Below are 25,921 nucleotides of genomic sequence, written 5' to 3' on the forward strand. Positions count from 1 at the left end.
AAAAAAAAAAAAAAACTTTGCGGTGATCAAATACCACCAAAAGAAAGCTCTATTTGTGGGGAAAAAATGACACAAATTTGGTGTAGGTACAGTGTTGCATGACCGCGCAATTGTCATTCAAAATGCAACAGCGCTAAAAGCTGAAAATTGGTCTGGGAAGGAAGGGGGTTTAAGTGCCCAGTATTGAGGTAGTAAAAGAAGAATTACAGGAAAAACATTTTTTTTCCATTTTTGAGCAAAGGAGGATTATAAACCTTGTAAGATTTTTTTTTCGTCATCTGTGTCCCATTGTATAGATTTCCCTTCACTTTCTGTCCCATAGCCAAACAGGAGGAGATCTCCGCAAATTAAAGAAATTCCTTGGGGACCCCCATGTCACCAGAACTAGTGTCAACTAAGGCTGTCACCACATCTAATGATTGGCAAGCTGCAATATGATACATTTTTGGTTTTGGGTTCAATAACACTTTAAATATGTATTCAAGCTGTCACCATATCTAATGATTGGTAAGATGCATGTAGCACCCTCCTAGGTAGGTAGATGCTAGGTAAATGCATCTATGCTCCTTCTGCTTTTCAGAGGAGCCTGATCTGTTAGGTTTCCTGTTTCATGTCTCCAGTTGCGATTCACTGGGTCTGAGGGAGTGTCCCCACTGCATCCAATGAGGGAGCTTGTTGGACAGTGGGGGAAACCCAGCCAGTGACACATCAGGTTTTATGGCAATCCCAGTGGGAGGGCATCCCTGCAATGCATCCTGGGAATTACCATAAATACTGAGGGGACATGTGACAGGGCGTCTTTGGTGGGAAGCAGAATCCCAGGAGGAGGTGAACGGCTCTCTCCCCTCCTGCAGTGTGAGAGGAAGGTGGTCTTAGGCAGTTGGCCTAGTGAACCAGGTGTGGAGCTGAGTTGCAGAGGATCCCGTGAAGCTGACAGTGGAGCTGCTGGCAGAGTCTATCTGGGAAAAACAGTGTCCATGAGTACCAGGAGATTTGCCTAAGGGTCTGCCCAGGAAGGGGGACCATTCCAGAGAAGTCAGGGGATCAAGGAGCTAGCTCACACAGAGAGTGTTACAGTAAAGGGGGTGCCATGTAGAGAACCCTGAAGAATAGGAACAAAGGGGGTGCCAAGAAGGGCCCTGAAGAGTGTTCTGCAATACAGTACAGCTTATCTAAAACAGTTCAATAATTACTTCTTCACCGCTAGCGACAAGGTGAAGCAGCGGCCTTGCCACACTCAGCTATATCTAGACGTCCCAGCAAATTGTGCATAGTTCATTCAGTTGGAGTATCCCAATCAGTCCCTTCTCCTATCCAAGTTCTCAATAAAACCACAAAAACCAAAACTCCTAGACTGTTTCTTGACTGAGCCAAAGCACTTTGAAAATGTCAAACTGTCATGTTGTTGCTAAGGGTAACCAAGGGTAACCTGTAACCAGCAGCTCCCAAGGGAGTAATGCTGCATGCAATATAATACATTTTTAGTTTTGGGTTTAATAACACTTTAAATATGTATTCAGTCTTACAAAATATACCAAACAAGCATATTGAAAAGGTCATATATGTTTTGAATTAAGTAAAACAGTAGAAATTACCCTCTGTAGAATCTGGCGGTTCCTCTTGGTGGTAAATTTCTGGTGCAGTTTTCGTTTTTCTTGTTTCAATACAGTTTCTAACTTTTGTTTTACTTTTAAAACTTCTGACTGTGCTTTTTCCAACAGTAGCTCGGCCTGGCTTTCATTTATGTATCCAGCCCTAAAAAAACAAGTTAATTTGAAGTTATTCACATACAAGTAAAAAACAAGTATGTTTCACCCATGCAGCATAAACAAACAACATATTTTAGTGCCCGGTAGCCCCCCGGTGCTACTTACAGCCATCCATAGATCTGAATGGGTGGCAGGGGCTGTACGCAGATATGCACTGCTACTAAAATGGTGCATACTCACATATGTAATGTCCTGAATGCACACTACCTATGTTCAGGACATAAAATGATGGTCCCCCAGCTCTGACTTTAGATCTCTACACCTCTTTGTGTTCACCTAACCTGACAATACAGGGTGGTGGGGAACTTTGGCATTCAAGCTTTTGTTGGGGCACAAGGATGGATAAAAGAAGGAAAGGGTCAGGATGGGTCTTTGGTAACAGTGTAGGTCCACTTCTAATTAAAAATGCTGCTTTTGATCATCATTCATATGGCTGGATCAGTGAATTGCAGTTCTTTCAGGTCTCACTGTAGTAGATTTTGCTACTGATAATTTAGGAACTGAAAGCGGTAATAATGCTTCTGCACTGGTAAATTTAATGTTCGATATTAGGTTAGACTAATTTTAGGATAGAGGTTAAGGCTCCATTCACATATCGTCGTCTCGGATTGCGGGCAGAATTGCCGCGATTCTGCCCGCGATCCTGAACCATTGCAAGTCGCAGACACCCGTGCGATTCCCGTGACTTGCAATGGCACCCCAAATGTAGCACGATATTGCCGTGATTGTCGTCTGGCGAATCCAGGTAAATTCACGCAAACAGAATCACGGGACGCTTGTCACCCAAAAGAAGTTCTTGTACTTTTTTTGGGCGACAGGCGTCCTGCGATTTTGTTTTAGCGATTTTTCGGCCGACAATCAGGGCAAAATCACGCCTTGTTTGGGGTGCTATTGCAAGTCAAGGGGATCGCACGCTCGCCCCGCGACTTGTAATGGTTCGGGATCGCGGGCAGAATCGCGAGACACCTATATGTGAATGGAGCCTTAAGGATAGTGTAAAATGTGTACAATTACAGCTGAACTCCAGGTACAAAACATTTTATGTAAATATATTCCTTAATAACAATAAAGGAAACAAATCCACAATGTGTGCATGAAAAGCCATTGTAAACCCAAAAATTACCTTGTAATTAACAGAACTGTGGGAGGGACCCAACAGCTCCACCCACTACAGGCTACCTGCAGAAAGCTATAGGGAGGGGGGGGGGGGTGGAGACAAGACCAGTCACCCAGCACAAGGAAAGGGAGCAGCAGTGAGCGGTCTTCATTACAGTAATCTTCTGCACAAAGGTAAAGTTTCACACCGGATTACTGCACTAATCTAGAAGAAATACACAAAGCACACCAAGATCCAATTGAGAATACACATGGCTCTTTATTCAGATAAAAATGTGGTTATCCTGGAGCTCAGTTTTAAGGTTAGGGTTCAACTTAGATCCTAAGTGTTGCGATGCAGATTAAAAGAGAAATACAGCCAAACTCCTATGGCCCGTTTTCAGCAGATAGCAGGCTGAAGCTCACTGTCAGCTGGCGTCACAGAGCCAGTCCATAGTTACATAGTTACATAGTAGGTGAGGTTGAATAAAGACAATAGTCCATCCAGTTCAACCTGTGTAGGTGTGTGTGGCTGTAATCATCTCACATACCCCTGAATGTTCTGATCCTTGAGATGTACATCTAATAGTCTTTTGAAAGCCACCATACTACCCGCAGAAACCACCTCCTGTGGTAGAGAATTCCACAATCTTGTAGCCCTAAAAGTAAAGAACCCCCCACGTTGCCTGAGGTTAAAACGCTTCTCCTCTAATCGCATTGTATGCCCCCGAGTCCTCATGCAATCCCTTCGACTGAATAGCTTTTTTTCTAAGCCTAGATCCCCATTGAGATATTTAAAAATTGCTATCATGTCCCCCCTCAGGCGTCTGAGAATAAATCAAGCGATTGCAGACACTCCTCATAATCAAGGTCCTCCAATCCCCTAATTAGTTTAGTTGCCCTTCTCTGGACTTTTTCCAGCTCCAACACATCCCTTCTGAGGACTGGCGACCAGAACTGGACAGAATACTCCAGATGCGGTCGGACCAGAGTTTTATAAAGTGGAAGGATTATAGTTTTATCTCTGGAAAACATCCCTTTCTTTATGCATGCTAATATACTACTAGCCTTGGCAGCTGCCGCTTGACATTGCATGCTGTTGCCTAGTCTATCATCAACCAAGACTGCCAGATCTTTCTCCATTTTTGATTCCCCCAAGGGTTCCCCTCCTAACGTGTATTGTGCTTTTATGTTTCTAGTCCCCAAATGCAAAACCTCACACTTTTCCACTTTAAACCTCATTTGCCAAGTCGTTGCCCACTCCGTTATTTTGTCCAGGTCATTCTAGTCCAGGCCCGGGAAAGATCGCGACCACATGGTTGGAATCTACCTGTATGCCTGGACAGAACTGAGTGATCCGTGGTCTTAGAGACCCTTAGACAGATGTCCCCTGATGGCTAAACACTGAGAACTGACCAAACAGACCGCTGAACGCTCAGTTCTCAGGTCCACTCTTGACTGTCGGTCACTTCTATTTCCCTCCAGCGCTCACTGGAGCACTGGGCTGTGCAGGGGACGGGAGTGGCTGGCCCAGGCTTTTAGAGGCACGTTGAGAAGACTGAGCAAGCTGATGGTCAGGCATGTGGGGGGATCCTGAGATTATTGTCGGTATCCCTGCAGAGCCTGTAGCAGGCTCTATGATGTCTGCTGACAGCAGGCTTTAGCTCACTGCTGGCTGAATCTGGGTCACAGGGGTGGAGAATTATGTGTTCTCCTGTGACACACTGAGGAAGTAGGACGAAAAGAGCTTTGGTAAAACTTCTCTTTTAACAGTGAGGGAAGGGTCAGAAGTTAGGCTACGTTTACACCTCTACATGAGAGGTGCAGTAAATCTTAGGTGCTGTGTGGTTCTGACATTTTGTAACCACCATTCATCCCTATGGAAGGTGCATTGTGATAAAAACCACACCCACGATGCAGAATTAGGTTTTCTTTTCGAGCACCAAAACACAAAGAGGTGATTGCACCCTTAGGGACACTTTTTTATGTTAACTTGATTCCAGTACCAAAAAGGCCTGTGCTGAGAACAGCTGCAATACAAACTGAAGTACTGGTTATAACTGATTTTTTCCCCCTGCATTTAAGCATATATGTAAACATTAGATACAGTGTTCTTCGATTTCAACAAACCCTAAAAACAGTTGGCGGAAGGCCTGTTTAGCTCTGGTTCAAATAAAAGCATTATATGTAAAAATGATTTAGGTATGCAAATTAGTCATACTTATTATGTCACGTAAAACAGGGCTGTCTTAACGCATGGGCACCCATGGGCACTGCCCAGGGGCCCCATGATAATATTGCATTGCATCATACTTACCAAGTTATGCTTTTTACTGAGTTCTTTGCTGGCTGTGTTCCCGGAATCTGGACTACAAGGACATCAGCAACCTGTCCCTGAGCTAAATCTGCATTCAGAATGATATTTTCCCCCACTGCTTTCCTCATCCAATTTCCAGGGCTTTGCAGGGAAAACGTTACTGTTATCTCATGCCCCCCAAACCCCCCCCCCCCCCCCCCGTACTGTGCCATTTGTGTTGATTAGTCTTTGATTAATGGAATGTTTTCTTATTGTTTAAAATTTCAATTTTATTTAAAGTACCAATACATTGATGTTTAATTCTATCAACTAATTATACTTAAATTTTTTAAAATAGGTGTGTAAATTGGGTCAGGCTGGTAGGGGCTCCAGTTGCATTAATTTGCTAGGGGGCCCATGATTTTATTAAGATGGCCCTGAAGTAAAAGTGTTACTAAACCCACAACAGTAAAATCAGTGTATATATGCAGCAAAGCATTATTGTTATACTCACTGTGGAACCTAAGGAGTTAATCCTCTGCATAGCATAAAAAAAGGCTGTTTGATCCTGTCTTCTCTGATCCTCACCTTGTTCCATTGTCTTCAACTCATCTCTGGATATTATAGGGGCCAGGGTACAAACTGCACATGCTCAGTTTGGTGTCTATTGCTAGAGAGTTTTTTTTTTTTCTTGGGAGAGTGCATGTGATCAACACAGGGCCAATTAGCACTGTCCAGACAGAGGGTCAGGGGTTATGCGATCTTATGAAAACTCCTATAACAAACTTTAACCAGACACTCATAGATCTCACAAAACTGCTATATACTGCTGATGAGAAAAGGTACTTTATTTAGCAGTTTATATTTACTAAAATTATTGCATTTCCATGTTCTGTGTACTGTGGGAGACCAGATATAGTGAATGCAGGCTCCTGGTTCCACTTTAAAGCTGCTGATAAGTTGAATCCACACATTTATGAGTCAGTATCATTGTCCTGTTTTCTGAAACCTGTGCATTTGATAATGTCTTCCATATGAACATATACATGTGTAAATGAAATTTACACAGAAAAGTGCCCAGACTTTTCTCCTTTTCTCTTTGTTTTGTAATTCCAGCTCTGTATGTTGGCTGCAAATCATTGCTCCAGATAGGTAGTAACAAAGGTGGACCATTCCTGTACAATGCGTGTCAGCATAGTTGCTTGTAGTGCCAGTTACAGGCCCATGTGACAGTGTGACAATGCAGAAGCACATTTGGGAGACAGTTGTCACCCCTTAACAGAAAGTGCCTGAACAAGGACCTTCATGACAGGATCACCGTGTATTATTTTTATGAAAGCTAGAAATTTAAAAAGATTAAAAACAATTAAAATTTACACATTAACGCTTCTATGAGATTTTGCCGGTTGAGTGCAGATCTACATTATTACGCAAACATTTTTAGAAAAGTTTGTCTGGTTGAGGCATTGATGGTTGAGGTTGATCACATTAAAACAAAGCACATAGCCTGCAGATTGTTTCTGCTGGTAGGTTACACCTACATTCAATCTGATCACACCCTTTTGAATCATAGATTTAATACTTTCATTTCTGGCTCTTTCATTTGTTTTACTGTATGGAGGGTTACATTAATCTTCCTGCCAAGCCCTCTGCTGCAGATATGTTATCAACTTTCCTCTACTCATCCCACTGAGTTCCATTAAGTAAAATGACTTGGCAAGATCAGAAGCAAGTCACCGTTATATCCTGTCTGTCAAAGATGGACAGCTGTGGGAATTAAGATGCCCTCAGACTGGAAATAAACAATTTAATCTTGTACTGTACTGCTGAATTTGCCACTAATCCTTGCAAACAAAAGTGGCTTTAAATAAAAGGCAAATATTTAAAAGCATAGTAGAAATGTATCACTTTCCCTTTTTCTTTATATTTTTAGTAATTGTATTTTGTTGGTTTTTGCTATGTTTCATGATCAGAGGTCATTAATGCCTAGATGGCCAGGCCAAATATATCAGCGTGAGCCTGCCTCCATTAAAGTGTTACATCGGGTACCATCCATTTTTGCAAACAGTTATCCAAATGGATCTGATTATCCAGTCCATTGATTATTATTAGAACCAATTTGAGACCACCATTTATCTCACAGAGAACTGAACTTCAGTGACCATCACCTTCAAGACACTGGCAAAATAATACTGAAGTACTTCCTGTATGGGAGGGGTTATATAGGGGATGACTTTCTGTCTGTTTATTCCTGCCAGTGTCCATTCACCTATAGGTGACACATAACCCAGTTGGTCATGATTATAGCCTGCTCTGTGTCCCGTGATGTACCACCAATAAAACCAACCTTTATGTCTTGCACTCCTACTGAAAAATATCAGTACACTTTCTGATATGGGTGCCTAGCCACTCCTATGTATATATGGGTGCCTAGCCACTCCTATGTATATATGGGTGCCTAGCCACTCCTATGTATATATGGTTGCCTAGCCACTCCTATATGTATATATGGGTGCCTAGCCTGATACTTCTATTTCTGCAGTTTGAGTTCTAGGGCACTGATGCCTCTGACTGCTAGTCTCAAGCAGTATGGAGTGTCATTATTTTTTTTTTTAGTTTTCCTTGCTGAAGGCTCTGATATGAGGAAGCAAAACCCTGCCTCTACTCAGTCGCTTCCATGCAGAAAGTGTGAACAAGGAATGTTAGGTATGTAATGGGGAAAGGATCAGATGCCAGAAGATCACAGGCAATACTGTGACTAGTCCTTTGTTCTCCACTTGTCCTTTTTTGGTGCAGCTTCCAGAGTTCAGTTCCTCTACATCTAAACTCCATTTTTTCCCCATTTTGGATAGAATAGAGCAGTGATGGCGAACTTTGGCACCCCAGATGTTTTGGAACTACATTTCCCATAATGCTCAATTATACTGCAGAGTGCACGAGCATCATGGCAATTGTAGTTCCAAAACATCTGGGGTGCCAAGGTTTGCCATCACTGGAATAGAGCATGGTTTTCTCATTAGAGAGAATTCCCTTAACTGTAGAATAAACAGGAAATGAGAGGATATCTTTCCAATGCATGGAAAATCTCCAATTAGACAGGGCCTCCATTGAAAGAAATTTTATTCCTGTTCTGGTGGCAACTCAAAATTTTGGATAAAAGCAATACATGAATCGAAATTCAGCTGGTTAAACAGGGACCAGATGAATCTCGATCCATGTATGGAGACAGTGGTTGTACAGAAGTTGATATACTGAATGATTTCTGTAGAACCAGCCTGTTGGGTTTTTCCTGAAAGATCAGCGCTGCTGGCTGTAACCAGCAACACTGATCACTGTGTTCTGATGGCCGTGAAGGCTCCCCACTGTCAGAACACAGCTCAGCAGGAGAGATTCCCCCATCCACCTCGAATGTGGATTGGAAAATCGGGTTGGTGTTTGCATTAAACCTGCTGGCTAAAGGAAAAAAATGGAATCATCTATGGCAGGGGTAATGAATTAAAATTCAAGGAGGTCCGGTCGCTAAAATTTTCATTGGGCCGAGGTCCGAATCTCAAGTCTGTGCACATTTTATGTTAGGGGCACTCTGATGGGCAGAACAAAATGTGCCCACCAGCGTGACCCTTAACATAAAATATGCCCATCAGCGTGCTCCTTAGTATAACATTTGCCCATCAGCGTGACCCTTAACATAAAATAAGGGGCACGCTGATGGGCATATTTTTTGTTAAGGGGCACGCTGATGGGCACATTTTATGATGGTGGGATCGCTGATGGGCAAAACAAAACGTGTAAATCAGCGTTGCTCTTAACATAAAATATGCCCATTAGAGTGCCCCATAACATAAAATATGCCCATCAGTGTGTACCACAGCATAAATATGCACATCAGCATGCGCCATAATATAAAATATGCCCATCAGTGTGTACCAAAGCATAATGATGCCCATCAGAGTGCCCCTTAACATAAAATATTCCCATCAGCGTGACCATTAACATAAAATAAGGGGCAAGCTGATGGGCACATTTTATGTTAGGGGGCACTCTGAGAGGCACATTTTATGTTAAGGGACACTCTGATGGGCAAAACAAAACGTGTAAATCAGCATTGCTCTTAACATAAAATATGCCCATTAGAGTTCCCTCTTAACATAAAATATGCCCATCAGCATGCCCCTTAGCATAAAATATACCCACCAGCGTGACCCTTAACATAAAATAAGGGGCACGCTGATGGGCACATTTTATGTTAGGGGGCACTCTGATGGGCAAAACAAAACGTGTAAATCAGCATTGCTCTTAACATAAAATATGCCCATTAGAGTTCCCTCTTAACATAAACTATGCCCATCAGCGTGCCCCTTAACATAAAATATGCCCATCAGCGTGCCCCTTAACATAAAATATGCCCATCAGCATGTCCCTTAGCATAAAATAAGGGGCACGCTGATGGGCACATTTTATGTCAAGGGAGCCAGGAGCCAAAAGCCGCGAACAGGGGGGCGGGGCATGCACATAGTGTCACGCCTAAGCTCGCTGCCCGAGTGAGAGGGAGCCGCAGTCAGGAGCAGGGGGCGGGACGCGCACATGACGTCACGCCCCCTACTCGCAGCCCGACAGGACACCGGCTTCGAGTGAGCCGGGAGCCGCAGTGAGGAGGGGGACTGAAGGAGGTAGCGGGCTCGCGGTCCGGGCGGAAGCATCGCGCGGGCCGCCAATGGACCGCGGGCCGCCATTTAGTGACCGCTGATCTATGGGCTACTTTAATCTAATTTTTACTCACTGGTGGCACTGGTTATCAGGACAATTAGAGTAAATCTCTTTATATAGGGGCATAGACAGTAAAGCTAGGTACACACACACTTTTTTTTAAATCAATCCAGCAGGCTGAACAAAAAAAAAAAAAAATAGAGAGACCGCAGTACTAACACAAGTGATGTGATTTCCCCTGCTGTGCCTTTGTGTTCTGACAGGGGGGCTGCCACCACCCCAGAACACAATAAAAGGCTGCAAGCGCTGATCGGCTGCTGGTCGGATTCTGGTTTTCCAACATGCTCGTTCGACAGAAGCTGGCTTCTGTCAGACAGGCAGCTGTACACACTGACTGATGATTGGCTGGTTCTTGCTGAACTGGCTGATATTCAGATCATATTTACCCATCTTTAGGGTTAGTTTACACTTGCATTTGACAGGTAGTAAAAAAGGGGCTGGACCATGTTTTTACCACCTCCCCTTTAAGTTTCAAAGGCCGCCATGCGGATTTATACATATGCTGCGGCCATGAAGCTTTGCTCCACAGCAAAAATGATCCCCCCTATCACATTAGGTAACCATTACAATCATTAAAGTGGATGGTGCCACACTGCAACTGTGAGCCAGACACTAGAGGCATGGTATTCCTCCCCCAAAAAAACAGACGTTCAGAAGGTAGTGGTATCGCCCTTGAATGCCTGTCGGCACCATTCTTTGAAAAGAGATCGGCCGCAGATCCCTCTTCAAAGAGCAATGCAGATGTAAACAAGCCCTAAAAATGACCTGACAGTGGTCCTAATCTGCCACCATTCTATCCAAATCTAAAAAGAAAGTTTTGCCTTCAGTTACTTTAACTATCGCATTAAAAGTTTATTTATCTAAAGTTCCTTGGTATTCTTGTAGCATTTATTCCTGCACATAGCCGTGACAAGGCGGGGGGGGGGGGGGGGGGTTGGCATGGCCATGGGAAGTATTATAGGCAAACGAACTTGGGAGGAGAAATCAAAATTTCAACCTTATCAGATAAGTGGTGAGAGGCCCACATACATCTTTATTAACCTAATTAAAATGTTGAGCAATTGTAATGTCGTCTCCTTACGTCTTACCAAAAGTTGCAGAATCAACATACACATACTTGAATGTCCATAAGCCCACCCAAAAAGTAAAGACCATTGTTTTTGAAGCACTGTTTGCTGGTCATCCTCCAAGGTAAGACTAGCTTTACATCCCAGCAATCATTTCTCAATTTCAATTATGCACCCCCCAGCTGGCTTATGATGCCTTCCTAGGAGTACAAATGTTTATGGTTGCACCTTGCATGATACAAGCATGCAATACACATAACCAGAAGATAAATTCCCTATGTTCTAGGTCCGCATTCATACAGAGCAAAAAAAACTGGTAACATACAAGAATATGGAGGAGTCGGCCATCCTGTGAAATCATTGCCCCCATAGACTTCAGCCTATATGTACTATAGATCCAGCAATGTCAGAATAGTGCAGTTATTACCTTTCTGTTCTGTTAATAAGATTTGCTATTTGTGTTGCTGCAGAATTTAATTGGCATCGCGATCGACTGTCTCCTAGCTGGATGTTGTATAACAAGTTCTTTCTAACAGCGAGTCTTTTGTTCATGTGATATTTTTTAGTGGCTTGCAAAAAATCAATAAGGTCTTCTGCCTCTTCCTGAAGATAAAAGAGAAAAAACATAGTTTACAAATGATTTAAAGGACATGTCCACCTAGCCAAAAACATCCTCTCTATTGTGCTGCATGTCAAAAGAAACAACAGTATACGTAGGCCTATTGCATTCTATTACTAAATACACCTGATGCTTTTTATTACCTTTTTAACAATAAAAAACACTTTTTAGGAAATGTAATGTCAAAGTCAAAATCAGCAATTTCGTAACTAGTAGTTATTGCTCACCTATAGCAAACAATAGACCCAAAATTATAACCAGTGTTAATTTTGACTTCATACTTTGATTACGTTTTAGTCATAGTCTTTTGACTAAATTGCCAGTTTTGTTTTATTTGTATTTTATTCAACTGAATTGTTTTAGTTTTAGTTGACTAAAATTTCCTACATTATAGTAGACTAAAATAATTTTAGTCTTCATAAATCCAATAGGTCTAATTAAACGAGAAATAAAGCCAAAGCTCGTTTGGCTGTACTTCTCCTGTTGATCAGTTCGTTCTGCACTCATGTGACCCGTTTTTAGCAGACAGCGGGCTAAGGACCACTATTGGCTGACATCACAGAACCGGTCCAGGCTGTGGAAAGATTGGGAAAATATGGTTGGGATTAATCCACAATCATGGACCGGCACCTGGCTCAGCCTCTCAGCAAGCCGCTGAGAGCTTGAGCCAGCTGCTCCCACCCCCTCCACAGTCCAGCACTCCATTGAGTGCAGGGGGCAGAGCAGACAGCGGTGACTGACAGTCACCAGGTCTCTGCTCACGGAGCTCTGAGAACCGAGTGATCAACAGTGTTTGATTGCTTGGTTCTCAATCTTAGAGCCGGTGGGTACAGATGCAGCATCGGACTAATGCTTACCACCTAGGCAAGTACGGGTCTAAAAAAAAATAACTAAATAAATCTCATATTTCCCTTTAAATTTTATTGCATTATTTAAGCATTTTTCTAGAACTGCCAAACTCATTATATACTCCTGGAGTAAAAATCTAATACCATGTTATTATTTATGGTATTAAGGTTTGAACATACACTAAAGACATAGATTTAGTCATTGTGATATATAACCAGTGTTAATTTTGAGGTCAAATTTCGATTTAGTTTAAGTCATAGTCTTTTGACTAAAATGGCATTTTAGTTTTAGACGTATTTTAGTCATCTTTAGTCGCATTTTAGTTGACTAAAATAGTGTTAATTTTACCTACACTGGTTGGTGCAAGAATATTTGATTGCGCTTGGTCTCGGTGTGCGTTCCGGTCGCGGTGGAACGCACGCCGGGACCAAACGCAGTCCCGAGCGAGCACAGCAATCCGTAAGATATACAGGAACCACATACGATTTACAAAGCCTGCTTTTATCCAGTAAATGTGAGTGTAATATGTTTTCTTTTATTCAATAAACCTTTTTAAACGGTATTACACTATTGTGAGCTTTCCTTCCCTATACGGTTCCATATCCTGCTGATTCACATGCCGGGAGAGTTTTATTCCTTATCAGCTCTAAAGGATATTCACCTAGTTTCTTACTGGACACACGCTTGATTGACCCTTATACAGTATTGTCCAAGGGTCCTCTTTGTCTGGTAAGTGGAACATCTAAAGGGGGTGGATCTTCACAACACTGCATCTGATTGCTGGCATGGTTTTGCACAGTCTTTTCAGCACTTAAGCACCTTCTGACTTTTTTTCACTGGCTACTTGCTGGAGCACTTTTGTCACTTTTTATGGACTTTTATGTGGAATTATTACTATTCATTCATTATTGTCACTCACTTTATTAAGTATATCTAGTGCTGTATTTATTTATGGATGTGTTTGATATTTAGCCTACTGCACTCATTATTGCACAGTCCTTTGCACTTTAATTTTTGTATGCACTTTAGGGGGAATAATGGAAAATTTATATCAATACTTACCGTAATTTTCCTTTCCTGATAGAACTCCATGGCAGCACACGTATGGGTAGGCTCCGCCTCCTCTCCTACCCTATAGGACCCCACTCCCATAAATTTTTGCTCCAAGCCAGGAGCCGTGTTCCATATATAGACTACTCCAGCAGATGGGAGGGAACTCCTGCTGCCATGGAGTTCTATCAGGAAAGGAAAATTACGGTAAGTATTGATATAAATTTTCCATTTTCCTGACAGACTCCATGGCAGCACACGTATGGGAAATAACTAGCCATACACACCCGGGTGGGCAACTGCTGGTCAAACAGAAATAGGTTTAATTTGCACCGTCAACAGACAAAATTTTTAAACCAAAATCAACTGAGGATAAAGAAGCAGGTTCAACACAATAATGTGACATGAAAGTGTTAATTGAGGACCATGAGGCCGCTCTGCAAATGACATCTGGTGCAACATGAAGGGAAGCCGCCCAAGACGTAGAAATCCCTCTGGTGGAATGAGCCGTCACCACTTCCGGAGGAGCCAGTCCCTTGGCTCTATATGCCCACTGGATGGTCTGAACTATCCAGCTAGAAATTGTTCTGGAAGAAGCCCTCTTGCCTCTGTTCTTTCCATAAAGGGAACAAATAGATAGTCTGACTTGCGAAAGGAAGCTGTGAACTTCAAGTATGTTTGAAGGACTTCGCCCACATCCAACGGATGGGTATTCTGGTCATCTTGAGACTTGAATGTAGGTAAAACAATCTCTTGGTTGACATGAAAAACTGAATTTACCTTCGGATTGGACCCTAGCATAGGGACCAGGACGACCCGATCAGGAAAAAATGTCAGAAAAGGTTCTTTGCAACCCAGGTCACTAATTTCAGAGACACGTTTAGCCGATGTGATGGCTACTAAAAAGGCCGTCTTCATAGACAGATTCTTAAGGAAGAAGGAATCTCCATGTTCCAAAACTGTTGCTGAGAGAAACTCAAGGACTAGTGGAAGGTCCCATTTGGGGAACCTGGGTTTCCTGGGAGGTCTCATTCTTGACGCACCTCTGAAAAACTGCCGGACCAGAGGATGTTTTGCCCATGAGGTCCCCGTGAAGGCAGAGATTGCTGAGATCTGTACTCTGAGAGAGCCAACAGCCAGAGATAGGTCTAAGCCTGTCTGGAGGAACCCCAGAATGTGATGGATCTTAGGATTAGTGATGGAATCGGACTCATTAGACATGTAATCCTCAAACTTAGACCAGATCCTCTCGTAGACTTTGTTGGTGCCCGGTCTCCTGGCACTCATCATTGTGGACATTGCCGCACTTGGACAGCCAAGAGCTTTTAGTCTTTCCCTCTCAAGGACCATGCCATGAGATGTAACTGCGCTGGACATGGATGCAGCACTGGACCCTGAGATAGAAGGTCCGGCCTGAATGGCAGGGGAACAGGATCCCGAAAGCTCAGTTGGAGCAGCAGAGGAAACCAGGGCCTCCTTGGCCAAAACGGAAGAATTGCTATGACTTCTACCCTCTCTCTCCTGATTCTCTGCAGGAACTTGAATATCACTGGGACCGGGGGAAAAGCATTTGCTTTGTGGAACTTCCAGTGGTCCGTCAGAGCATCTACCCCGTAGGCTTGGGGGTAACGCCATCTCGAGTAGAATTTCGTCAGTTTGGCATTGTTTGGAGAGGCAAACAGGTCTACCTCCGGAAGAATCCCCAGAGAGATGACCCACTTGAAGGTTTCTGGATGAAGAGACCATTCGTTGTTGTCTAGATTGGTTCTTGACAGAAAATCTGCCTGAACGTTCTGGACTCCTGGAAGATAAGCAGCTGATAGATTGGAAAGATTCCGTTGGGCCCATGCCATGATCGGTTTCACTTCTTCCAGAAGGGAGGAACTGCGGGTGCCCCCTTGCCTCTTGATATATGCGACCGCCGTCGTATTGTCTAGCCGTAGGAGGACCGAGGACCCTTTCACCAAGTGACGGAAAGCCATGATGGCACGAAAAGCTGCCCGAAGCTCCAGAACATTTGAGACCAACCCGAGGGTGGGAAAGTCCCACCTGCCCTGGGCCACCTCTGACAGGCAGTGCGCACCCCAGCCCGTCTGGCTGGCATCCGATGTCACAACGATCCAAGGAACGGGAACGATCGAATGACAATTCAGGAGATTTTCCCGTTGTAGCCACCAAGACAGACTCGCCCTCATAGAGGATGTTATCCGTACAGGAGTGTCTGGATTCCCGGAGCTCCATTGGCGGAGGAAACCGATTTGGAAGGGCCTCATCCTCCACTGTGCCCACTTGACCATGGGGGCCGTGGAGACCATGGTCCCTATTATTTTCAGACACTGTGATGCCCGAAGATAAGGGGTTGACATTGCCGGTTGTATTCTGCTGCGGATCACCGGAATCTTCTCCACTGGAAGAGAGATGGTGCCTCTGGAGGTGTTGAAGAGTGCCCCCAGGAAGATCAAGGATTTTGTCGGATCCAGATGGCTTTTCTCCAGATTCAAGAGCCACCCGAATTCTTGAAGGGTGGAGATTACCTGAGATCTGTGTTGCAGAATCTGTGCTTGGTCTTGAGAAAGAAGAAGCAGATCGTCTAAGTAGTGAAACAGTCGGATCCCTTTCGATCTGATCAGAGCTACAATAGCCAGTAAGATCTTTGAAAAGACTCGAGGTGAGGTGGTAAGCCCGAAAGGGAGACAGGTAAACTGGAGATGCACTTGACCCACGGCAAAGCGAAGAAACTTTTGTAGTTCTGCTGCCACTGGGACATGGAAATAGGCATCTTTTAGATCTATGGAGATCATCCAATCTTCTGGTTGCACCACTTGGCGGATAGTGAAGAGTGTCTCCATCCTGAACCTCTCTTTCTTTATGAAAGAGTTCAGATGAGTCAGGTCTATGACCGGTCTCCAAGAACCGTTTTTCTTTAGCACCATGAATAGAGGTGAATAAAGGCCTTGAAACCTTTCTTCGGCCGGAACTGGGATGACAGCACCTTGAGAGATCAGGGAATCTACGTATGACAGAAGAATTGACTTCTTTTCTTCCACGCGAGGTAGAGCCGTAGGGATGAACCGCAGAATTGGAGTTTCTTCGAACGACCAAACGTGACCATGAGACACAGTCTTGACGGTCCACTGGTCCGTAATCGAGGCTGCCCAAACGTGCGCAAACTGACGTAGACGAGCGCCTACTCGCAACGCTTGAGCAGGCCTGATATCAAAAAGACTTTGTGGTCTCCCGACCACTAGAAGGTGTTCCCTTGTTGAACTTCTGACCTGTAGGTTGAGATCTTTTCCAATTCTTTCTGAACTCACGTCCAGGTCTGTAAGAGCGAGCTTCTCTGGATCGATCCGAACTTGGTTTGTGCTGGAATCTTCTGCGGTCAAGCAAACGGCGATCCTGAGGGAGGAAACCTGATTTACCACCAGTGGCACGGGTAATGGCACTGTCCAGTTTGTTGCCAAAAAGGGACGCACCCTCAAACGGAATCCTGCACCAGGCCTGTTTGGAAGCAGGATCGGCCAGCCAGGGACGTAACCATAAAGCACGTTTGGCCGTGACAGAAGAGAGCATGACCCGCGCCACCAGGCGAATGATATCAATGGAAGCCTCTCCCAAAAAGGCCGTTGCCAACCTTAGTTCATACACAGCCGAGCTTCTGGCTGCTTCCTCTGAGACACCTTGCAGTGTGGTCTCCACGTTATCTACCCAAGCCTCCATAGCTTTGGATGTGGCTGCTAGGGCTAGGGCTGGTTTGCAGGTCATACCAGCTAACAGATAGATCTTTTTGAGATCCGTATCAATTCGTCTATCCAGACCATCTTTAAATGAGACGGAATCTTCCAAAGGTAGGGTAACGTGTTTGACTAGCCTCATCAAGGCTGCGTCTATTGTAGGTGCAGAATCAAGATGCTTCACTTTGTCGGTCTTAAAAGGATATAACCTGGAAAATTTGGACGATAAGGAATTCTTCCTTTCAACTCCATGCCATTCGTCTGTAATGATTTCCCCCAGCTCACTCAGAAAAGGGAAATGATCCCGTTCTTTCTTGAGGTGTTTAAAGTATTTTTTCTGTTTCGCTGGGGAATCTGCTGGCTCTTCCCATTTTAACGCCTCTTTTACCGCTCTCACTAGCGGAGAAATCATGGCAAAATCAAAGCCTGAACTTTGGTCTTCTAGGTCATCCTCACTTTCAGAGGAATCCGAGAAGCGACTCGGCTGGGAAGTGCCTGGCTCTACGTCTTCCCTCTGAGGGAGAACTGGAGTATCCGTTGTATGACCAGACAGCCGGTTGGGATCCCAATCCCTTAAGGATTCTTGCACGATCCGCCTGACCAGGGTTTCCACTGGTGGATCTGGGACTTGTTTTTCCTTGATTGCCCGAGAATAGCAGGCATCACACAAGGATCTATCCTCAGGGACTACAGCCCTACAACCCCAGCAAGATTTGTGTGCGGGGCGGTCAGCATGGCGGGAAGACCGGCTTGGACAATCATCATGGCGTCTAGACCTAGACCTGGATCTATGGTGCCTGGATTTGGATGATGCATGGTGATGGCCTGAAGGTGATCTGTCCTTTGATCCCGATGCAGGACGTTGGTCAGACCTAAAAGGGCTGAAAACAAGGAAAGAAAAGCTCAGGCTACAGTAAGCCAGCTGGCAGACAAGCGAGAGTTAAAAGCTAAAGCTCACCTGTTGCGCAGGGACTGGCCACCGGGGGGCGGTGAGGCATCCATTGCAAATCACAGCGAGATAACCTGCAATAGGAAGGATGTAAGAACTCAATCTTACCTTCCCATAGCCGCCTTTCCCCTCCCCCATTCAAGCAGGACTGACCCAGCACAGGACTTACCAAACACAGGCAGAGACACAGCGTGGGGAGGCCGCCGCAAAAGCCCACAGACATCCCAAGAATGACAGCTCCATCAGCTGTTTAAATTTCCCGGGAGCCGTAAAGCCACGCCCCCCCCAACGCCACCGCGTCATGGAGGACTGGAAGTAGCGTGCGCTCATGCGCAGACCACTTAGGAACCAAGCCTCACAATGAACACCCAACTGGGAATCAGGAGGCGGGGGGAGGAGCCGAGAGCGACGGCCTGGAACGCAGGAGCGCTCCGGCCGCCATACTAACCAGGAAGCAAAACGATAAAAAATATAAAGTAAGCAATACATTACCACCAATACCGACAGAAGGACCTGGAACGCTCCTCAACCGGAGACTAGCGTGTGCGTCAGGGCATAAGGGCCTCCCGCTAGTAGCAAGGACGTTTGGCCAAGCGATGCAGCCCACCTCTCATTCAGGATTTATGGCATCTTCCGGCATCATTTCAAATTGCCCGGGTCCACCCAGTAGTACTGAGATTGCTGGACTAAGGTAGAAAAGGCATCATCCAGGAAAGCCACACGCCACCAGGTATGTAAGAAAACGCATCCTATAAGGTAAGACTTCTCTTGCGGAAGGAGGACAAAAAAGGAACACGGCTCCTGGCTTGGAGCAAAAATTTATGGGAGTGGGGTCCTATAGGGTAGGAGAGGAGGCGGAGCCTACCCATACGTGTGCTGCCATGGAGTCTGTCAGGAAATTGTTATTACTCCTATCACCACTGAATATTCACAACCGTTTTGCGCTGTATACTAGCACTGTCACCCTTAGACTATAACTTGGTCCTCAAGCTTTACTTTTTGCGGGAGTTATTTTTTTTGGGTACAGCGACCACACCTAATTGGTGAGTTGGCATTGAACCTTGGTAATGTGACAGTGTTTTGCCATATCAAAATATAAAGCTGCGTGAACAAACTGGCACTGCTGTACAGTGATAAAGTGCAGTCATTGCTCTGCCGGTAATCATCTATCTGGTTCAGATGACTATTAAACCAAGTTTTGTTGGGTGGAGTGATACTTTGAGGGTCACCCACAGCTCCGATGTCAGCCCATTCAGAAGGAATCGGCCAAATTTGAGCTATCTGTGGGGGTCTTTAGTGTTTTGATGGGGGACAATAAAAGCTAAACTCCAGGCAAACAATAAATACATACAGATGAAAATCTGTTAGAAGTCACTTTCAACTGAACTTGTTCTGTAATATTCAACAATCGAGTAGAGCTGAATGTGACTAACTACTACTAGATACATTGTGACTTGGATAAATGAGAACTTTCAAAACACACAGAGGAAATACATATATGGGAGTCATTTTATCTGCCAAATGATTTGCATTTTTGCCCATCCTGACCTGGGATTTACATGGCTCTTCTACATAGTACAGCTCTATGGAGCAGAGCATAAGACCTGAATTTGTTCTGCTGAAGTTGCGTAACACTTGATGGTTCTGTCCCTCTCCTATCCTGTAACTTGACAGCGAACATCTCTCCATCACTCTGCTGTATCATCCAATCGGCATACTCACACTTCAACACAAGTGATTAGCTATTTGTGCTGCTTTTCCCTCCCCTAGTCTAAATGCTACCGGAAATGCAAGAGGCTCATACTAAATTCAGGTACTGACACTGTTCACATCAAAAAACATATTTAAATGATGATATTTTTTTCCACCACTTACCCATAGTGCTGTTCAAAGCACATACCCACACGAACAACAAATCCATAGTTACATAGTTAGTCAGGTTGAAAAAGAAGTCAACCAATAAAAAAAAAAAAAAACAGTAATGAAAACCCAACCATGCAATCCCATATACACAATCCTATAGCCGCAGTTGATCCAGAGGAAGGCGAAAAAACCCCAGCATAGCATGATCCAATTTGCTACAGCAGGGGAAAAAAATCCAGCTTTGTCCTGCTGCAATCTGCTGTTCAGGTAACACACAGTGGGTCCTTCCCTGCCATCTTGGTCCTATTCAACTGACTGCCTCCCTGGGGAGCACTGGACCTGCCCTCTGGGCGTTCTGTGTGCCAATCCTGGAGCCTCCTGGTAAATGTGATGTAAGCATCTCATCCCATCCCAGGGTCTAGAGCAGTGTTTCTCAACTCCAGTCCTCAGGGCACACTAACAGGCCAGGTTTGCAAGAAAACTGAAATACATCACAGGTGATATCATTTGCTGCTCAGTGATTGCAGTATTCTAGTCTGCATCTCCCCCAAGGTAATACTTAAAATCTGGCCTGTTAGTGTGCCCCGAGGACCGGAGTTGAGAAACACTGGTCTAGAGGGCTGACATTATTTTTTTTAAAAAAAGAAAAGAAAAAAAAAAATATTCCCAAATCTGCTTGGGAAGGGGGGGGGGGGGTTAAGTGGAGTTAACTCCCTTTTAGGAGTTATGTTTCGCTTTAACCAGTTGCCTACTTTCGACGTGTTACTCACGTCTATAAAATCTCCTTCTCTGTACACAAGGCGTCTCCTGTATGTCCAGGAGATTGCCTGCAGTTTCTCCACTCCTCGCTCCCATGCACAGCCCCTTGAGACCCGATGTCTGTAGAATGAGACGCTCCCAATCCTACAATTGGGAGCCAATCTGAAGCCTTCCTCAATGAATGATCAACCATAACAAAAGTAAGACACTAGCTGTCTCATTTCACTGTCAGACAGCAATCTGTGAGAGAGAGAGCTGCAGTTTTGTTTTATTTTAATTTTTATTGATTTTCAAATAATTTTAAAATACAATCAGATAAAAAAAAAGGAACAACATATTTATATTATATACCCTTTCCTTACTAATATCCCCCCCCCCCCCCCATATTTAATACCAGCTTACAATAGTCTTATCTCAATTCCTCTGCTCTCCCTATCACTATCCTTTACCAGCATTTAACAGAGTGGTACTAACTGGTCTAATTCAATTTTAGTTTCCCCAAATTTGTATATGGTCCCTAGTAGTCTTAAAAAACTTAAATTTTTCCAATTTTTTAAGAATTGATCAGATTGTTCTTCATCCATACTACACATAAATTTCATATCATGTATATATTCCACTCTCCCATCATTCCCTCTCAGTGGGGGCATCTATTTCCAACCATCTTTTTGGTATTGTCCCTTTTGCATTATTTACCATATTTGGGACTATAGAGGTTCTATAAACTTTTAAAGTGGTAGTATACTCCGTTTTTTAACTTTTACCTACAGGTAAGCATAGAATAAGGCTTACCTGTAGGTAAAATTAATATCTCCTAAACCTACCCGGTTTAGGAGATATTCACTCTGCTTGCAGCTGCTGACACCAGCGGCGTATGCGCTCTGAAGTTCCAGCATATCTTGCCGGACCTTCAGAGCTCCTTGCCAGAAAGTGAACTCACGCGCACATGAGCGGGAGTGACGCCATTGCGGCTCTGGCCACTCACAGCGCCAAAGCCGCCGAACCCAGAAGAGACGCTGAGGGAACACGTCAGCTGCCTCAGCGGCGCCCGAGTGACCGTGTGCGATGCATACTAGCACATTATGCCATTGTCCTGCAGGGTTTTTTTTTTTTGGTTTTTTTTTTGGGATACAACCACTTTAATGATATATTTGTTTTATGGAATAGGCAGACTCATGGGTCATCCGCCACATCTACCCCTGTAATCTGATTAATAAAATATTGTATTCTTAACCAGAATATGCGTATTTTTGGGCATTTATACAATATTTGGAACATTGATCCTTCAACCGGACACCCGAGAGAGCTGCAGTTAACACAGAAGAATGTTTATGTGTTGCACAGGGAATGAGTTAACCCTTATTTAACCTTTATTTTACTATTTAACCCATGCATTTCAGTAGATTACCCTGTATAAGCACTATTTAACAGTTTCATCTCCTGTTCCATGTTTCCATTTTAAAATATTTGTTGAAAAAAAAAAAAAAATTAATATAAAACACATATATATGTATTTTACCCTTTAGAGGTTTCGTGTTAAAAATGCATGGTTTAGGGTATCTCGGTTTTATTTTAAATCAACAAGAACTTAAAATTACTGATGCATTATGAGAAAAATAAAATATATGCAAAAATGTAAAAAAAAAAAAAAAAAAAAAAAAACGTAATTTCTTTTGAAAATAACCTTAACATGTCTTGTACCAAAATGTTTATTTTAGTGTTGCAGTAAATAGAACAAACATCAGCATAAAATGTAAAAGTTTTCCCCACAGTAATGGTTCAAAATATTGCTGATCAAACTTGAAAAAAAAAAAAACATTTTTTTTTAAATATTTACGTTTTTTCCTAGCTTCTGGACCGCCCCACGCATATATATTTCAGCAGGGCGGCCCTTCAGCATTAAATCACCTACCTGCACGTGATTTCTTTTTCTGGGTCTGGGGCAGGCATCGCCGGCGACCAGCTCCCACTGTGTCCAATCAGTGATTGGACACAGCGGGATGGCGGACCCGGTGTCCGCCCGGACCCGCCGATTGTTTCCAAGGCAGACAGAACTGCGGTCTGCCTATATAAACAAGGCATATCGCTGTTCTGTGACAGAAGAAGACAGATCTTGGCAGGAAACTGAATCTCGGTCTTCTTACCGTATAAGCACCCCCCCCCCCCCCCCCTTGACTGACTTTGAATGACAGCAGTGGGAGCCAATGGCGCCATGCTGCTGTCTCCGCCAATGAGGAGGGGAGTCCTGGACAATAGAGTCTCTTGTGCACCATCACTGGATCTATACAGACCTCAGGTAAGTATTAGGGGGGCCGCGGGGGATGTTGCACACAGAAGGTTTTTTTATCTTAATGCATAGAATGCAGAAGGATAAAAAATCTTCTGCCTTTACAATCACTTTAACCACTTGCCGACTGCTCACAGTATATTTACTGTGGTAGTCAGCCCCTCACAGGCAGAGCGACGTAGGTCTACGTCTCTAGCCTGTGAGGCTCTGGGGAGCGAGCGCACGCCGCCGGAGGTGCGCTCCCGTGCGGTCACGGACCCCACCCGCGCGTGTGACCGGCGGACCCGATGTCCGCCGGTCACTCGGCGATCGTCGGGGGAGAGGGAGAAAGGCAGGCGGCTGATGTAAACAAGCCGCCTGTCATTCTCCCCTGTGTAGAAACAATGATCATACGGTTCTACTATGTAGGACCGTTGATCAATGTTCCTACATCTCAAGCCACAGCCAATCACAGTTAGAATCACGCCCCTAGGGACACACACAGCCCCTCCCTCTCAAATAAAGTTAACCCCTTCAATGCCAGTGTAATTTTACAGTAACAGTGCATTTGTATAGCACTGATTACTGTACAAATGTCACTGGTAACCCCAAAAGTGTCAAAAATGTCAGTCAAGGGTCCGATCTGTCCGCCGTAATGTCGCAGTACCGCAAAAAAAATCGCAGATCGCCGCCATTACGCGTTAAAAAAAAAAACAACAAAAATTACAAAGTAGTAAACGTAGTAAACGTGATAACTTTTGCGCAAACCAATCAAAATACGCTTTTTGCGATTTTTTTAACCAAACATATGTAGCATGAAATAAATTGGCCGAAAAATGTTAAAATATTTTGATTTTTACATTTTTTTTGGGGGGGGAATTTCATATAAAAAAATGTGAAAAATATTGTTATTTTTGAAAAATTGACGCTCTTTTTTTGTTTATAGCGCATGATCAAAAAATCGCACAGGTGATCAAATACCACCAAAAGAAAGCTCTGTTTGTGGGAAAAAAAGGACATCAAATTTGTTTAGGTACAGCGTCGCACAACCGCGCAATTGTCCGTTAAAATCACGCAGTGCCGAATCACAAAATACCCCCTGGTCAGGAAGGGGGTAAAATCTTCCGGGGCTTAAGTGGTTAAGAGTGAAAAATGATATTGCTACTGTACATCTGTGGTTGTCTTGAAATGCTGTTTAGTTGCCTTACTCTAGTTATAAAATAGTAACACTTATCAGTAGCGGATTCTGGAAAGTAATCAGAACATATTTATTGTGTGATGACAATCTGATACGAGTACATTTGGCTCCCACCAGCTTACCTGCACTTTTAGATAGTTTTCTATCAGAGTTTTCCGTAGTTCCGGTTTGGCTTTTGCTGAAATCTGCACTTGATCAAAGACGATCTTATGCAGCTCTGTCCTGTGAGTAACAGCCAGCTGTCTGTAGGCCTTTGCAAATTCCTCTTCCTGCTTAAACAAAAGCATCCTCTTCATTTCATTCTGTTCTAGGCTATGGAGCTTGTCAAGAAGAGATCTATATTCCGTGACGAGCTATAAAAGAGGAGAATTGGAGGAAAACGGCATGAATAAATATTTTCTGTAGATGAAGTCATAGGCTTTTATTGATGAGTCTTCAGTTACAATAAATACAGGCCGATTTAAGGCGGCAGTCTACCCAAAATTAATTCTATATTTTTTAGCAGATGTTGAGGATAGGAACACTGAACTCTCAGAGTTCATGTTCCTATGATATCGCCATTAGGAAATGACTTTACAGCCTCTTCTGTGTTTTTAATTGATTTTATATTGCGGGGGAAAGCAGTGTAATGAACAAGGTTCCCCCGCAAGACGGCAAGGCAGAGAGAGCAGCGTCACAAAGGATGAGATATCACCACTGGAGTCACTGACAGATAATAGTAATTGCTCTATAATTCAACTACCCAGAATATATTGGGATGAAATGTACAAAGTTCACTACGCCAAAGAAACAAATCAAAAGTCTTTCACTGATCAGACTGCAAATAAGCTGCAAGATGCTTGGGTGTGAAGGGTTCTGTACTTTGCGTTGCCTCACTGAACAACTGCCCACAAATGTTTTGTTCCATATAATGTGTGTCCCCTGGTGTGCTCTTTAAGGCCACATTCACACTTGTAAATTTGGGGACACAAGGATTACATGTAAGGACCCCCAGTGGGATGGGGGTGGGGCAGAGTGTATCATGAAATCAGTGGGCCCGTGTGCAAGATCAAAAGTGGGCACAAGGAATTGATAAACAAATAGAAGATTGGGTATGGTTTAAATTGTATTAAATATTATGCGTAGCCTAAAGGGGTGTGGTTAAATAGAGTTTGAGATGACTTGCATAGTGCAGAATGTGATAATGTTAAATAGGGAATGTACAGCGCAGAATGTACGGCGGTGGGTATTAGGTGCAGGAGAAGAGTGTATGGCAAAGAGTATGGTGATGGGTAGTATGTGCAGGAGAGGAGTGTGCGGAGTGTATGGCGTTAACTAATATGTGCAGGAGAGGAGTGCGGAGGGTAAGACTGTGTGTAGTATTTGCAGGGAGAGGAATGCAGAGTGTATAGTGGTGGGTAGTATGTGCAAAAGAGGAGTGTACGGTGTATGGCGGTGGGTACCATGTGTAGGGAGAGGAGTGCAGGGTGAATAGTGGAGGGTAGTATGTGCAGGAGAGGGGTGTAGAGTGTACGGCGGTGGGAAGTATGTGCAGGAGAGGAGTGCGGAGTGTAAGACTGTGGGCAGTATTTGCAGGGAGAGGAATGCAGAGTATATAGTGGTGGGTAGTATGTGCAGGAGAGGAGTGCGTGGTGTATGGT

The 25,921-nt window shown here is 44.0% G+C and overlaps 1 protein-coding gene across 1 annotated transcript in view; it reads right to left on the minus strand.

Moving 5' to 3' along the window:
• EVC2 (EvC ciliary complex subunit 2) overlaps positions 1-25,921 on the minus strand; it is a 316,078-nt gene that overhangs the window by 123,638 nt on the left and 166,519 nt on the right. Inside the window, exons 11-13 of the mRNA XM_082263099.1 lie at positions 24,404-24,634; positions 11,422-11,597; positions 1,596-1,755 (exon numbers count right to left, since the gene is read on the minus strand). Coding sequence (XP_082119225.1) covers positions 1,596-1,755; positions 11,422-11,597; positions 24,404-24,634 — 567 coding nt within the window. The remainder of the gene's footprint in view (positions 1-1,595; positions 1,756-11,421; positions 11,598-24,403; positions 24,635-25,921) is intronic.

Source organism: Pelophylax lessonae, assembly GCF_965119305.1.
Source record: "Pelophylax lessonae genome assembly, chromosome: 1".
Taxonomy (NCBI): Eukaryota; Metazoa; Chordata; class Amphibia; order Anura; family Ranidae; genus Pelophylax; species Pelophylax lessonae.